This window comes from Cibotium barometz, chromosome 57, assembly GCF_041138505.1.
Source record: "Cibotium barometz isolate CiBa-2024 chromosome 57, ASM4113850v1, whole genome shotgun sequence".
NCBI lineage: Eukaryota > Viridiplantae > Streptophyta > Polypodiopsida > Cyatheales > Cibotiaceae > Cibotium > Cibotium barometz.
Window position 1 is genome coordinate 6,996,878 of NC_141102.1, and position 16,796 is coordinate 7,013,673.

A 16,796-nucleotide genomic window follows, 5' to 3' on the forward strand; every position below is an offset into this window, starting at 1 on the left:
ATTATTATTGAACAAATAAAGAAGTAAATGCTCCTTATTATTATTAGGGAAACCGATTCGTGTAAGATTTGCTTTACCCAAAAAGTTTATTTTGAGACTTGTGGAGGTGACCTTTTTAAGGATGTGACTAGAGGGGCAATACAAGGGCCAAAATCAACTAAAAGGGCTAGGTCAAAAGGGAGAGAATCAACTAAAAGCTATTTATGATCCATCACCTTGATTGCTAAGTGAGATCCGATTGAATTTACTCTTGTCTTTACAAAAATTGATAAAACTTATAGGTTTTTAGTTTTAAAAACTGGTTAATAATGAGATTTTGAATAGGGAAACCGATTGTACCCCAACTTGTCTTTTTGCTCATTGGCTGGGAAAAAAGTTTTTCTCTAGCACTACTGGTAATAAGGGCTCGTCACAATACGACCAATCCAGAAACAACGAGGGTACTCTTCAACCGCACACCGCCTTTGGTCGCAATATCATGGGTCACGTGACGAGTGGTATTATTGGTGAGGTGGAAGCTTCTGTTGTTTCTTCACATCTACACAGTTCACATGTTTGTTACATATTTTTGTTTTTTTTTGTAATTTAATAAGGTTTTTCCAATGGGGTGGAATAAAAAGTGGGGGGCAAACTCATGGCAATAAGAGAGAGAGAAAAAAGGAGGATTTTTGAGTGGTGGGCACCTGCTCCTCAAAAAGTTAAAAAAGAGAGCAGTGACGTGGCCCAAGCTTTGTGTGACACGTTTTCCTGTCTGACTGGTGAGCAAAACACGTGGTTTCCCTGACAGGTTGCCACGTGGAAAAGACCGTCGTGATGTCTGCGCATTTGCCACGTAAGCGTAGGGTTGGTTTCTTGCCTTTCGACCTTCTTTAAATGAAGCTACATGAAAATCTAGGGTTTCTTCTGCAGTTCTCTTACTTCTGCTGCTGCATTCGAGGTCAGCAGCTCGATCAGCGCGAAGCGTGTAGGAAAAAGCTGGTAGGTGCAGACGAGATCAGCAGCTAGATCATCGCGAAGCTCACGGAGGCCTCCGCCGAATTCTGCACTGAAGTCGGAGCTACAGTCGCGGCTGGCAGGGAGCGATTCAAAGCAGGGAAAAGCAAGGATTTGCAGTGTTGTTTAGGGTTTGCAGAAGAAAGCAGGAGAAAAGCAAAGCCAGAAAAGGCATGAGAAAAGCAGGAGGAAATTTTAGGGTTTTTCTCCCGAGCTTTCCGTCCTTTACGAATCTGAACAGGCAAATTGAGCGAGGCTGCCCTTTTTTTTCTTTGCTCCCACAGATCTTCTATTATTGCCATGCATATATCCTCATTGATCCTAGGCGCCTCTCGAACACCTTCTCTGCTTTCGGCTCCCTTGTCTTCAAGAGCAGGCTCCTGTGCGACCCCTTTCTTGCCGCGCGATACCTGCCGTTTTAGGGTTTCTTCGCCCCTCACAGACCTTACGTCTTCTTCTTCTTCTGTGCCGGCTTTTTCGCGACTGCAGGCAGCTGCAATCTCCGTCTCCCCTCTTCAGCGCCTTGCCAGGAGCCTCTCTACAATGGGTAAGCCTTTCTTTCAGTTTCTTGCCCGCTTCTCTGTGCGACTTCAACTTAATTAACATACTAAGTTCAGGTTACTCCAGCTCATCCACGTTAGCTCTGTCTTTTTTTCCCTCCCCAAGAAAAACCTGCACTATGTTTGGCTTAACAAATCATATTTATCAAATCAGCTAAGCAATGCATTACTAGGTTGATGCCAATGTATTACACAAGTTTCCGGCCAATAAAATGACACTAGATTCAACTTTAGGCTAGTTTTCAGTCAATCAAATCACGCCATGTTTAGATTAATGATCTTACATACTCGGTCAGTGAAATCACTGTAGGCACAGCATAATCAAGATAATAATGCCAATATAATTAATTTAAGGCAACAGTTAGATCAATGAAATGGCTCCAGGTTTAGGTAATGACATAATGAAAAACTGTCCAGATTAACAAAAAGGGTAGTACGTTCAGGTCAATTGAATTACACCTGCTCAATTGTACCACACCAGGTTTACATTAACAAAATCATACTAGGCTTAGGACAATTAAAACTAGGATTAGGTCCCTGGTTTCATGATAGGTCACGTAAATCAGGTTATTGAATTTATGTGGCTTTGGTCTTGCCTTTCCTTCTGTGAAATGCCACACATCCCTTCTACACAAAGTTTGCATGAATCCTGGTTATCAAAAGGAAATCCAAAATTTTAACATAATCTGCTAACCATTTTACAGAGAGCAGGATGCTTCATATGAATGACAAGTGCTACCTGTAATACATCCTCCCATTCTTTCTTTCTTTTTTTGCAAAAAAAAAAAAGATCTTAAGGGTGGAATATATCATGCTAAAATTCCATGACAAAAACCTGTTTGTGGTTGAAATCATGATACTACAATTAGATCAGTTGCGGTAGAAACCATGACACCATGTCGTTTGCTTATACCCCAATGTCTCAGGAGGGTCAATCTTGTGTCCGAAAACACTGTTCTTTAGTCTTAGCTGTGGAGTGTGTGTACCTGCATTGAGGTTCTGGTTTCATTTGCAAACGTTCGTTCTCAACCTCAAGTATGCATTTTTTAAATCTCCAAATTGAGAGGTGTTTTTTTTTCTTTTTTGAAAAGGAGCTGCATGCTCACTATAGGGGAGATTTAAATTGATCTTGTTGCCTCATGATACTGATACTGGCATTCAAATGTGTAAGTTCTAAGGTATTCCTGTTTCCTTACATTTGTGAGTGTTTTCATTTCAGCAACCGAAAATCCTTTCAAGTATACATTGACAGACCTGCCTAAGCCAGATGGTGGGAGCTTTGGTAAATATTACAGTCTTACAGCATTGAAGGATCCTCGAACAGGTGACACTTGTTTGACTATTTTAAACTCTTGGGTCTATATCATGATTTTGATTTTTAATTGACAATTGTATGCAATAAGTTTTTTGCTGTTGTCTTTATTTTACTTCTGTGTTGGATTTACCTGAATAATGCTGTTGCGCACAGATACTCTCCCTTACTCCATCAAGATTTTGTTGGAGTCTGCTGTAAGGAACTGTGACAATTTTCAAGTTATGAAAGAAGATGTGGAGAAAATTCTCGATTGGGAGAATACTGCACCTAAACAAGTGGAAATACCTTTCAAACCGGCTCGAGTCATTTTGCAGGTCAGACCTTTCCAGTTGATGTGCAGTTTGTATTAAGTTTCATATCTTATCCAAATGCTTTCTTTTTTGTGTAGTATCAGTTGTGTGGAAGGACCAGAAATGATGGTGGATGATAACTACCTTTTGTTGATCATTCTGGTCTAATTATACACGTGATATGAATCGCATGTGTTGGTAGTTGATGAGATGACAATTTTATGTATCCTTCATTTTTTTGGCTGATGATAGTACTGTCAAATGCTGTGCTTTCAACTCTAGCCTGACTAGAGAGCGAGTTTATGCAGGATTTTACAGGAGTTCCAGCAGTTGTAGATCTTGCTGCCATGCGAGATGCCATAAAAAGACTAGGAGGGGATGCCAACAAGATAAATCCATTAGTGAGTTTCTTTTGCAAGTTGCACTTGTGGAGTGATTGTTGCATTGTCATAGATAAGTAAGATTTTCTATCATGTGCAGGTTCCAGTAGATCTTGTCATTGACCATTCTGTCCAGGTGGATGTTGCACGGACAGAAAATGCCCTCCAGGCAAACATGCAATATGAGTTTAACCGCAACCAAGAACGCTTTGCATTTTTGAAGTGGGGTTCAACTGCATTTAAGAACATGCTGGTTGTTCCTCCAGGCTCTGGTATAGTGCATCAGGTAATTTTAACGTTCCTGTAAAATTTATCTTAGACTGCCCAGTATGTTTCTACTTGCGCAAGAATGAGCTTGTAATCTTGGACATTGATTTGGCAAATATATTGTACTCATAAATGGGCATTTGTGTTCTTCATTTTGTAGTTGTGGATTGTTTTCTTTTCTTTTTTTTTCTTTTTTTTTTTTGGGGGGGGGGGGTAAAGAAATTGGAAATACCTTCAGACGGTGGCTGGCCAGTCTGTCTGTTTACCTTCAGAACCCTGAATTAATACTTATTTGGTCACCAATGAGTCATTTATCCTCTGTTACCTAATGTAGACGTGCTACTCCATGCAATTCCTGAATCTCTTGAGACCCCTATCCTCTGTTACCTAATGTAGACGTGCTACTCCATGCAATTCCTGAATCTCTTGAGACCCCTTGTCTATTTGAGCGTACAAAGGGTTTATTGTAATGGCATCATCAAGTGACTATTTTGTTCTGGCATCGCAGGTGAACTTGGAGTATCTTGGCAGAGTGGTTTTTAACAACGAGGGAGTTCTTTACCCTGATAGTCTGGTTGGGACTGATTCACACACTACAATGATAGATGGGCTTGGGGTTGCAGGATGGGGAGTTGGTGGCATTGAAGCAGAGGCAACAATGCTTGGCCAAGTGAGTCGTTAGTGCATTTTTTGGATTATATCATATCAAACCCAGTTTCTTTGCATGGTGCAATGGCGATAAAAGTCATTTGGGAATATGATGCTGCATAATAGAAGCCACTTATGCTGATTTGTGATGTACAGCCCATGAGCATGGTCCTTCCAGGTGTGGTTGGGTTCAAGTTGAATGGGAAGATGCGAACAGGGGTTACAGCAACTGATTTAGTGCTGACTATCACCCAAATGCTCAGGAAACATGGTGTGGTTGGCAAGTTCGTGGAGTTCTATGGTAAATTTATAAAGGCTTCATACATTTGTTGTACAACCCTCTTTATCTTGCTGGTCAGTATTAACTCATAAATTGATATATGGTAAAATGCAGGTGAAGGAATGTCTGCGCTCTCACTAGCAGACCGTGCCACCATTGCAAATATGTCCCCTGAATATGGGGCTACTATGGGCTTTTTCCCAGTTGATCATGTCACACTGCAATACCTCCGATTAACTGGAAGAGAAGAAGAAAAGGTGATTGCATTGATAACTTGTTTTGGTGGTGTTTACCATGGACTATTTTTTTCTGAACATTGATTGTATGATTCTCAACCGTCTGTTGCTGTTGGCGAGTTTCTGTGTGCATGTGTGTGCGCGTGTGTGTGGTTTTTTGTTTTTTTGTTTTTTTTTTGTTTTTTTTTTGGGGGGGGGGGTGTTTGGGGCAGAAGTGAGATGGTTGGGTTGTGGGTCCCGCGTTTTTTTGTTACATGAAATGTTAAGCAAGAGTCTCTTTTGCAGGTGAAAATGATCGAGGCTTATTTACGTGCAAATAAGATGTTTATTGATTACGATGAGGTGGGACTTGTGAAATGTGTGTTTGCTTTCTGGGCTTGTGTAGTACTGTTGATTGATAGAATATAACTCAAGAGGTTGTAGTTTTGATCCCACGTTTTAAAATTTACAGCCTCAAATAGAGAAGACGTATTCCTCCTACCTTGAGCTGGACCTTGCAACAGTAGAGCCTTCTGTTTCTGGACCTAAGCGGTATGAGTGCTTGAGTGACAGTTGGAGTCATGGGTAGTCCATGCAGTGCTGTTTTTTTGTCAAAAGGATGGGATTGATGTTAAAAAATTCTACAGGCCTCATGATCGAGTTTCACTGAAAGATATGAAGACTGACTGGCATGACTGTCTTGACAACAAAGTCGGGTTCAAGGTAACACCAAGCATGTTTCATGTGCTTGTTTCAGTAGAGTACTACTTTTCTTATTTTTGGATCCCTTGACTTCCACAATGTCAATATGTGTTTGATAATTCTTTGAAGGGTTTTGCTGTCCCTAAAGAGGAGCAAGGTGCAGTGGCAAAGTTTTCATTCAATGAAAAACCTGCAGAGTTAAGGCATGGTGATGTTGTAATAGCAGCCATCACCAGCTGCACAAATACTTCCAACCCAAGTGTCATGTTGGGAGCTGGCCTTGTTGCAAAGAAAGCATATGAATTAGGCCTAGAGGTACTTCCTCCTTGCGTTCTTGAACCTGTTTTGTGATGTAAGCGGGCCTATGGCTGGGAAACTCATCCTTAATTCACTCTGGAATAACTGCTAAACAGGTGAAGCCTTGGATTAAGACAAGTCTAGCACCAGGTTCTGGAGTGGTAACAAAATATCTTCATGAGAGGTTTGTCACATCAACCTTGGAGCCTTTTCTAAATGCATCTCTTAGCAGGTCTTAAGATAGACACCATGTAGCATCTAGTCCATACTTTGCATGATGGAGTTGATGGTTTATTGTCTTGTGGATGACTACCATGAGGTTATAAATTGCACTTTCTTATAAGGTGAATTTGGGCATGCTCTTGGATTCATCTAGGTATATCTTTATGTTGTATTAGCGGACATGCAAATTTCACATTGTGAAGTGTTCGTCCGAGTTGCATCCAGTTGATATAGTGTTAATTCTTTCTATCTTTAGTGGTGCATATGCCCTATCAACTACCTTTTTGTTGTAATAATTCTTTCGTTTGTTATGATCCTTGGTGCTAGGCTTCATTATGGCTGAGTCTGCCCTGTATCTCCGGAGCTTTGACAGAAACTCAGCACACAGACCTTTGTATGAATGTATGCTGTGTGCGCGTGGGGGTTGTGTGTGGGGGAGCATATATTGATACCAAGGTCCACACCCACTATTGGGCACTGATGACGTTAGTGGGGATGTCGTAGTATCTAGTCCATACTCTGCATGATGGAGTTGATGGTTTATTGTCTTGTGGATGACTACCATGAGGTTATAAATTGCACTTTCTTATAAGGTGAATTTGGGCATGTTCTTGGATTCATCTAGGTATATACCATGTAGCATCACGCATCCCTAGTATAGGCTTCAAAATCCAAGTATAGGGCTTGTCAGTATGTTTTCTCGTAATTAATTACCAGTTTCTTTGGTTTGCAGTGGGCTAGACAAGTTTTTGGATTTGCAAGGCTTCAGTTTAGTTGGCTATGGCTGCACCACCTGCATTGGCAATTCGGGAGAGATACACGAGTCTGTGGCACAAGCAATAACAGAAAAAGGTATGCTGTTGATGGTATCTGCTGCCTCTTACTGTAAGGGTTATTCTTTCAATCTCTGATATATTGCTACTTCATATGCAGATATTGTTGCTGCTGCTGTTCTCTCCGGAAATCGTAATTTTGAGGGCAGGGTCCATCCGCTAACTCGTGCAAACTATTTGGCCTCTCCACCACTCGTGGTGGCATATGCTCTTGCTGGAACAGTGAGTTTTGATTATTACTATGCTTTTTTTTCTCACTGATGTTTAGTAGGGATCACTTAAACATAGCATATGCCTACTCAATTCAGTGTCACATTACTTATCCATCTTGTGATTCAACACAACAGGTCGATATTGACTTTGAGAAGGAACCACTTGGCACTGGCAAAGATGGACAAAAGGTGTTTCTAAGGGATATTTGGCCTTCAAGTGAGGAAATCGCCAAGGTAGGGAAAAAAGCAATCTTGAGGTGACTGCATTTTTCAGTGCTAGCTTAAGCATGATAACGGAATGAGCATGCATGTGCTTTGTGCACAGGTAGTGGAATCCTCCGTTTTGCCAGAGATGTTCAAGTCTACCTATGAATCTATTACTAAGGGTAATGCAATGTGGAATGAGTTACCTGCCCCTAGTGGTGCTTTGTACTCCTGGGATCCGAAGTCCACATACGTGCATGATCCTCCGTTCTTCAAGTCCATGTCTCTCAACCCTCCTGGGGCACATGGTGTGAAGGATGCCTACTGTCTGCTTAATGTTGGGGACAGCATTACAACTGATCACATATCCCCAGCTGGCAACATTCACAAGGACAGTCCAGCTGCTAAGTATTTAATGGAGAGGGGTGTTGATAGGAGAGACTTTAATTCCTATGGAAGCCGCCGTGGCAATGATGAAGTAATGGCCAGGGGAACGTTTGCCAATATCCGCATTGTGAACAAGTTTTTGAAGGGTGAAGTAGGACCCAAGACGATCCATGTACCCTCTGGAGAGAAGCTATATGTGTATGATGCTGCCATGGTAAAGTCTGGGTTACCTTGTCATAAGCACACTGCTGTATGTTATCAATCCCCTTTTTTTTTGGTCAAGTTTTGATTCTGGGAGTCTTTGGATGATTCTGCGCAGAAATACAAAGCTGCAGGTGCGGATACGATTGTATTAGCAGGAGCTGAATATGGTAGTGGAAGCTCTAGGGATTGGGCTGCAAAGGGTCCTTATCTTCAGGTATTCCAAATGCTAAGCATTTGTTTATTTTTGGCTGTAAGTGATTCTCATGTATGGAGGAGACTAGCTTCGAGACTGCTTCTCATGTGCCCTTTTTGGTGGTTGGTCAGGGTGTTAAAGCTGTTATTGCAAAGAGTTTTGAGCGTATCCATCGTAGCAATCTGGTGGGAATGGGAATCATTCCTCTGTGTTTCAAGCCTGGTCAGGATGGAGACTCTCTAGGCCTGACGGGGTATGAGAGATACAGCATTGACCTTCCCTCTGACATCAAGCTCATCACTCCTGGGCAGGATATTGAAGTGACAACGAATAATGGGAAAAGTTTCACTTGCACTCTCCGGTTCGACACACAGGTAAGGCAGTCTTGAGACACTCAACAACAGTGAGCTTTGGTTTTTGACCATGGAAGCTAATTCACGCGCCTAACTATATGGCTGCAGGTTGAATTGACTTACTTTGAGCATGGTGGAATTCTTCAGTATGTGCTCAGGCAACTCATTTGATCTACACAATTTATACAAAATCCCATTGACCATGCGGATATTTTTGACGAGTGAAATGGTGAGGGTAGTCTTGTGGACTAGGAGAGCTTTTTGTTAAAGATTTAACAATTTAGAAGGGGAAGGATATTGGTAAGGTGTTAGTTTGGGCTGTTTGTGTGAGCTCTTCTCGATTGACTGAGTCAAAAATAAAGCCTAAAACAAGGCAAATAGTGGGGTGTATAATATATATATATGTATGTATGTAAGAGTCTGTGGCCAGAGATTTTCATTGTATTGGCAGTTCCAGGTCATAAATAAATCCTTTCACTGGCACCTAAGTTTCCATTGTATTCTTGCAACAGCTGGCTCTTACAAATATCCCATTTAAAAAAAAACATTGTATGCACGTGCAACTCACTGTGTTTGTTGTTAGTGGAAAGTTTGGTTTATGCGAGAGGAATTAGACCAACTAGTAAAGCACACTTCAAGGCATTGATACAGGTATATTTTTTGTAAAGAGCAAACAGCATGGAGGCCTTACAGAGAAGGTTTCTTATATTGTGTAGGGCCTTGGTGCTGTTTGATGGTGGTTGTCTTTGATGTATGTGATGTGGCAATGTGTGAAGCATATCATCTCAAAAGATGTGCTTAATGTACTTAATTTTTTTAAGAGTCACATGCCCACCTGGAAGAGCATCATATGCCTGCTTGTAGGCTGGCTCTGTGTGTGTGTGTGTTTTACAAAAAACAAGTGTGTGTGAGAGAGAGAATGAAGGCACATCCTAAGGTTAGCAGGGCTATGGGGGTTCAAAGGAATCCATGGTAGAGTTGCTCGAAGGGGGAAAGGGGGGGAGAGAGAGAGAGAGAGAGAGAGAGAGAGAGAGAATAATTAGCACAACTCAATTACTATGATTGATTGATTTGATAATTCACCAGGTGCAATGCTTTTACAGCCATGTAGACTCATCTACATTGCTTATGTCAAACGAGGTATAAAATGTATTTAGTGAACCACTCTAAGAGTGGGTTCACACACTAGCTCACTCAGCCTTTATAGAGGCTAATTCACACACAAGTACACACACGGTGAATACACACATGAGAGCTCCGAAACCCCAATAGAAAACCCCTTTCCGAACAAAGGTGCAGTGGTGTACTTGAGAAGATCTCTAGTGAACAGCATCACATACCAATGGTGCCAATTCTCTTTTGTTCTGGACATCTTGGCTACATGACATATTTTGACATTGAGCGAGTCATCCATGCAACAGACTATGACACGAGGTTGATTGGGCAAATAATAAAGGTCAGCCTGAGTCCTTGGAACCTGCCTTTCATGGACATTGTGTAGGAGGATGTTAACCTTATTTGTGTCATATGCATACTCCGAGACCATCTTGAAAGGGCAACCATAGAGACTTTCTCAATCTTCGCTTTTCACAGCCCCTTCGATAAACCTTTCCCCGTCAATTGCAAATGAACTCCTTCACTCACTAGGAAAGTCCATTGCGCTTGGTAGAGCGAAGCAACACTAGCCTCACCTTGTGCTTGACCGTGATGTCAATCAAGTCTTCTTGAACACAAGACCTTTTCGTGACTATAATTTTAGGCTTTGAGGATGTTTTGCTTTGTTTCCCACTTGCATGCATGGAGAACTTCTTGTTGATGTTTATCATGCAATTGGCATCGACAAGCCATGATCCAATCTTTGATGTAGCTGATTGGGATTCCATGGCTTTGAAGATCTGTGCACCATTGGGTCTTGATTGAATTGATAGTGTCTTTCTCTCTTAGGTGTGTGCCATAATCCGGACGACAAATGGGTCGCCCATACAATGCATTTGCAATCTTCAATGGTTGCAATCGTTATGTTGGGTGAGAAATTTCAAGCATATGCATTGACCCCTATCATTGCTAGGAATAAGAGAGAAGCCATGTTTCATCATCTTCCACCTCTTAACTCCGAGCACACCTTGTATGTCGTGGGCCTTTTAATGTATTGAGGCATATTCCTTGATTTTGAGGCCTAGACTATGGGAATCATTCAACACATCACATACCATCGGACATACTACATCCTCCTCATGTTGAATGAACTCATCGATGTGGACATACTACTTCCTTATGTTGAACTCACTCATCGATGTCCGTGTGATTGCTCAATGTGTCGCCACTCGTTGTATTAACTGAAAGCACTTCCAAGTCGAATTCGTTTGTAGCAATCGTTGCATACCAATCAACCTACAAAGCAAAGTCACATTACTATCCAATGATGATGTGGACAACAAAGCTGCACCCTCTCAAAATTGGGGAGGAGACCTTGCTTGCATTCATTGTGCCCATCGGCAAGTCGTTGGCATCTATTGCTTGCAAAGCAACCCAACTGAATAGAAGGTTGACGAGAGAGAGAGAGAGAGAGAGAGAGAGAGAGAGAGAGTGAGAGAGAGAGACGGCTTGCCTAATTTATATATGGAATCCCATTAGTACTATTAGAAGTCTCAAGAGGGCTCATGATCTTATTATGCTCCTAAGCTTTGTCTCAAGCAAGCACATTGGATGATCTTCTTGCATCAGATCAGTTTCTGTTCCAAGCTTGCAAGTTGTGACACAAGAGCAAGCCTATGATGAGCTAAGAGGAAGTTGATTTTGCTAGATGCTTGCATTAAATACCATATCAAGCATGAGATGTCTGAACCCTAAAATTGATGCTCTCTCTTCTTGCTTGATTCAAATTCAAATCCCCTTTGCCTCTGTCAAATCAGAATCGGTAACCACCTTGTTCTTACATCCACGTGAAATCACATGAGCACCGTCTTTGTTTCTCTAAAGTGAATTAGCCACGTCAGACCTCTTTTGTCCCTTTTTTAGCCACAACAGTAGCCCACCCGAGTTTACTATGGGCGCCCCTAGTTTACAATCCCGACGGCCCAAATTACAGCCGAGAAAAGCGATTGCAATTGCACTGTTGATCTCGTGGTCCCCTCTTATTAAAGATCACGTGTCCTTTAGTCAAGAGGTGTTGCAGTGATGGACATGATTTTATCCTAATTAAAAACCTTGGGATTAATATAGTCGGTGCAGCTATAGAGACTATTGTAGTACTCTTATTGCCTAGCTATCCTATCATGTAGTCATTATTTGCTTAATGATGCAAGTGGAATGCACTTTTTTCGTATTGTACTCTGTAATACGCTCTTTAAGTACTAGAATTTGTAACTTGGTATGTACTCTATCCCATACACCAATTGGTAGGAACTAGCCCAACAGGAGCACACAGTTAAAAAAATCTAATTCATTACTTAGTTAGAGAGAAAAGCTTTATAAAGCTATTAAAAAGCCTTAATAATTTGTGATTTTAAAAAAATAGTAACTGAAAGGTTGTAGCTTTCGTATCTCTCTCAACCCATTCTCTTTGTCCATCGCACGCGTGTTCTTTCTCTCTCTTTTGCCTATCTGTTTTGGGACGATGTGTGCTCTCTCCTTCTCCCCCTCTCATTGCAAGGGTTATTGCACAATCGCAATCACATGCTGCTTTTGTGTCCGGCCATCCATGACTGCAAACTCTACCTCTTTCTATGAAGGCTATAGATCTTTCTCTCTACCATAAAGTTGTACGGGCAAAGCCGGCATAGGTTAAATTATGATCCCAATCCTATACCGTCCTAAACCCGTGTTCAAGTATAATTCTTTTAATCCATCAATCCATGCACACAGTTAGGTTAAAAGCATGGGTCTAGGAGTACTTACACTTTGTGCAAAAGATTGAAAGCATGGGTGTAGGAGTACTTACACTTTGTGTAGAAGGTTATGAAACTCATTTTAAATCTCCTTAAACAAAATATAAATAGCTCTTGGACAAGATGCAACAATTATTTGTACACACTTGTGAATTAATGTTTAGTTTAGGAGTAGGATTAAGAGATGACTTTTGCTCCAATTTCTAACAATTGGTATGAGAGCTTAGTTGTGGGTCAACAAGGAGGCGCAAGCTTGTTGCTATGAAAATCAAAGAGCTGTTGCCTAGCCGGTCAGATCAACAACTCAACTCCTAAATCGCCATCTTGTGAGGTTTTCAAGCACATAACTTTCGCCTAAGATCAAGCTATCTCCTGCAAGTTTCAGTTCAAATTTTAATCAAGGAATCGACGTGGGTGGGGCCTTTTTTTATAGGACAGATAGTGTTGGTGGGCGCATAGACTAGTAGAAAACGTTGCTCCCGTGAAAAACTCAGAAAGAACAGGGAAGCCTGAGGTGAGGAGGAAGAAGGTAAGCACGATGTCTTTCTTGTACACTGCCAGGACTGGAAGGGATCATTGGAGATTGTCGTGAATATAAAAGTACACAGAGTTGCTAAGAGGAAGAGGAACTGAAGGAAGATCACCATTGTGAGACTGTTGAAGAAGACTTTGAGTTCAAAGGAAGAATATGATGAAGGTGATCGAGAGGACGTCAAAGGGGATTCTCCACATACTTGTGGGTAGTGTTGAGGGATGGAAGGTGTCAGAGCATTTAGAGGGGGAGAGAGAGAGAGCATGTAGAGGGGAAAGGCGTAGCTCTCTAAATAATAAAGGTTAGCATGCGTCCTTGGAACATGCCTTTCCTAGACATCATGTAGAAGGGTGTTAACCTTATTTGTGTCATGTGCATACTCCAAGACCACCTTGAAAGGGCAACCACATCGCTTAGACTTTCTCAATCTTCGCTTTTCACAACCCCTTCGATAAACCTTTCCCTCTCGATCGCAAATGAAATCCTTCACTCACTTGGAAGGTTCACTGCACTTGGTAGAGCGAAGCAACACTAGCCTCGCTTGACCATGATGTCAATCAAGTCTTCCTGAACACGATACCTTTTTGTGACCATAATTTTAGACTTTGAGGATGTTTTGCTTTGTTTCCCACTTGCATGCACGAAGAACTTCTTGTTGATGTTTATCATGCAATTGGCATCAACAAGTCATGATCCAATCTTTAATGTAGTTGATATGGATTCCATGGCTTTGAAGATTTGTGCACCATTGGGTCTTGATTGAATTGATAGTGTCTCTCTCTCCTATGTGTATTCCATGATCTAGAGGACAAATGGGTCGCCCATACAATGCACTTGCAATCTTCAAAATCTTTTATGTTGGGTGACGATTTCAAGCATATACATTGACCGCTATCATTGCTAGGAGTAAGAGAGAAACCCTCTTTCATCCTCTTCCGCCTCTTCACTCCAAGCACACCTCGTATGTAATGGGCCTTTAACGTATTGAGGGTCACCACAATTTCCCCTCGAAGATCTCCTTCCATTAACTTGTAGCTCCCCTTGTCAAAAGAGAAAAAGGTGCCGGAGACATAGCAATATGGGTCTAGCATATCCCGTGATTTTGGGGCCTAGACTATGGGAATCATCCAACACATCACATACCATCGGACATACTACTTCCTCCTCATGTTGAATGAACTCATCAATGTCAGTGTGACGCTCAATGTGTTGCCACTTGTTGCATTATCTGAAAGCACTTCCAAGTCAAATTCGTTTGTAGCAATCGTTGCATACCAATCAACCTACAAAGCAAAGTCACATTACTATCCAATGATGATGTGGACAACAAAGCTACACCCTCTCGAAATTGGGGATGGAGACCTTGCTTGCATTCATTGTGCCCATCGGCAAGTCTTTGGCATCTACTGCCTGCACAGCAACACAATTGAATAGAAGGCTGACAAGAGAGAGAGAGAGAGAGAGAGAGAGAGAGAGAGAGAGAGAGAGAGAGAGAGACGGCTTGCCTAATTTAGATATGGAATCCCATTGTTCATGATCTTATTGTGCTTCTAAGTTGTGTCTCAAGCAAGCACATTGGATGATCTTCTTGCATCACATCAGTTTCTGTTCCAAGCTTTGCAAGTTGTGAAGCAAGAGCAAGCCTATGATGAGCTGAGAGGAAGCTGATTTTGCAGGATGCTTGCATCAAACACCGTGTCAAGCTTGAGATGTCTGAACCCTAAAATTGATGCTCTCTCTTCTTGCTTGATTCAAATTCAAATCCCCTTTGCCTCCGTCAAATCAGAATTGTTAACTACCTTGTCCTTACATCCACGTGAAATCACACGAGCACCATCTCTGTTTCTCTAAAGTGAATTAGCCACACTAGACCACTTTTGGCCCTTTTTTAGTCACAACAGTAGCCCATCCGAGTTTACTATGGGCGCCCTAGTTTACAAGCCTGACAGCCCAAATTACAGCCGAGAAAAGCGATTACAAGTGCATTGTTGATCCCATGGTCCCCTCTTATTAAAGATCACGTGCCCTTTAGTCAAGAGGTGTTGCAATCGATGGACATGATTTTATCCAACTTAAAATCCCAAAAAACCTTGGGATTAATATAGTTGTTTTTGCGGCTGTAGGGACTATTGTAGTATTCTTATTGCCTAGCTATCCTATCATGTAGTTATTATTTGCTTAATGAAGCCTTTGCCAAAGTAAGTGGACCATATTGTACTCTCTAATATGCTCTTTAAGTACTAGAATTTATAACTTGGCATGTACTCTATCCCATACACCAATTGGTAGGAACTAGCTCAATAGGGGCATACAATGAGTTTTAAAAATGTAATTCCTTAATTAGTTAGAGAGAAAAGCTTTATATAGCTATTAAAAAACCTTTATAATTTGTGATTTTGTTTATCGTAAAGTTGTACGGGCAGAGCCGGCATACGTTAAATTATGATCCCAATCCTATACCGTCCTAAACTCATGTGCAAGTATAATTCTTTTAATCCATGCAAACCGTTAGGTTAAAAGCATGGGTGTAGGAGTACTTACACTTTGTGCAAAAGGTTATGTAAAAGACAAGATGCAACAATTATTTGTACTCACTTGTGAATTAATGTTTAGTTTAGTAGGATTAAGAAATGACTTTTGCTCCAATTTCTAGAAATTGGTATGAAAATCAAAGAGCTGTTGCCTAGTCGATCAAATCAATAACTCACCTCATAAATTGCCATCGTGTGAGGTTTTCAAGCACATAACTTCTGCCTAAGACCAAGCTATCTCCTACACAAGCCACCAAGCAGCATGTAATGAAGTTTCAGTTCAAATTTTAATTAAGGAATTGATGTGGGTGGTGGGGCCTTTTTTAATAGGAGAGATAATGTTGGTGGGTGCATAGACTAGTAGAAAACATTGCTCCCATGAAAAACTAAAAAAAAACAGTACAAGTATGTAGGGGAAAGCCTGAGGCGAGGAGGAAGAAGGTAAGCACGTTGTCTTTCTTGTACACTGCTAGGGATCATTGGATATTGTCGTGAATATAAAAGCACACAGAGTTGCTAAGAGGAAGAGGAACTAAAGGAAGATCACCATTGTGAGACTGTTGAAGAAGACTTTGAGTTTAAAGGAAGAAGATGATGAAGGTTATCGAGAGGACGTCAAAGGGGATTCTCCACATACTTGTGGGTAGTGTTGAGGGATGGAAGGCATCAAAGCATGTAGAGGGGAATAGAGACAGAGCATGTAGAGGGGAAGAAAGGCATACCTTTCTAGAGGGAAGTCTATGAAGAAGAACACTACCTTGGAGGTTTCAAGATGAAGAAAGAGATTGAAAAGAGAACATCATACCTTGATTGTGTTATTTAGACCACCAATAGCTAGCCCCTTAGGCCATCATTCTACCTTCAAAGTTCTCTTCTCCTTTTATTGCATCATGGAATTTGCTTAGAATAATGGGGACCTCATTTCTTCTTCTCAATGCAAACCTACAATACTTGGTCACAACACAATACTCTTCCTAGCGTTGCAAACATAACACGATGATTGTGACCTATGTTATCCCAAAATTTCAAGAAATGGAGTTCAAGCATTGGCCTATCTTTAGTGATAGTTGTAATAAGGTGATTTTAGTAATAGTTGTAATAAGGACAAAAACAACATTAAGGTGATTCTAGTCAAAGGTTACTCAATAGAAAAAGAAAGTAGTACCACTGCAAAATGCAAAGAAGCCAAATTAAGACAAACAACCCTATTTTAAAATGCAAGCAAGAGTGGGCTATGGTGGATCAAATGCTAGAATCAACATAATTAGTAAGTGATTAGATTATGATTAAG

The 16,796-nt window shown here is 41.2% G+C and overlaps 1 protein-coding gene across 1 annotated transcript; it reads left to right on the forward strand.

Moving 5' to 3' along the window:
- Positions 1-827: 827 nt before the first annotated feature.
- LOC147606373 (aconitate hydratase, cytoplasmic-like) lies at positions 828-9,038 on the forward strand. Its single transcript, XM_086792211.1, has 20 exons — positions 828-1,540; positions 2,773-2,877; positions 3,022-3,182; positions 3,467-3,559; positions 3,639-3,824; positions 4,314-4,475; positions 4,610-4,754; positions 4,848-4,990; positions 5,255-5,311; positions 5,421-5,500; positions 5,596-5,671; positions 5,780-5,965; positions 6,064-6,131; positions 6,903-7,021; positions 7,103-7,224; positions 7,350-7,448; positions 7,540-8,019; positions 8,125-8,223; positions 8,334-8,576; positions 8,664-9,038. Exons 1-20 carry the CDS (start codon positions 1,294-1,296, stop codon positions 8,724-8,726), a joined length of 2,934 nt encoding a protein of 977 aa, XP_086648337.1. The 5' UTR covers positions 828-1,293; the 3' UTR covers positions 8,727-9,038.
- Positions 9,039-16,796: the final 7,758 nt, after the last annotated feature.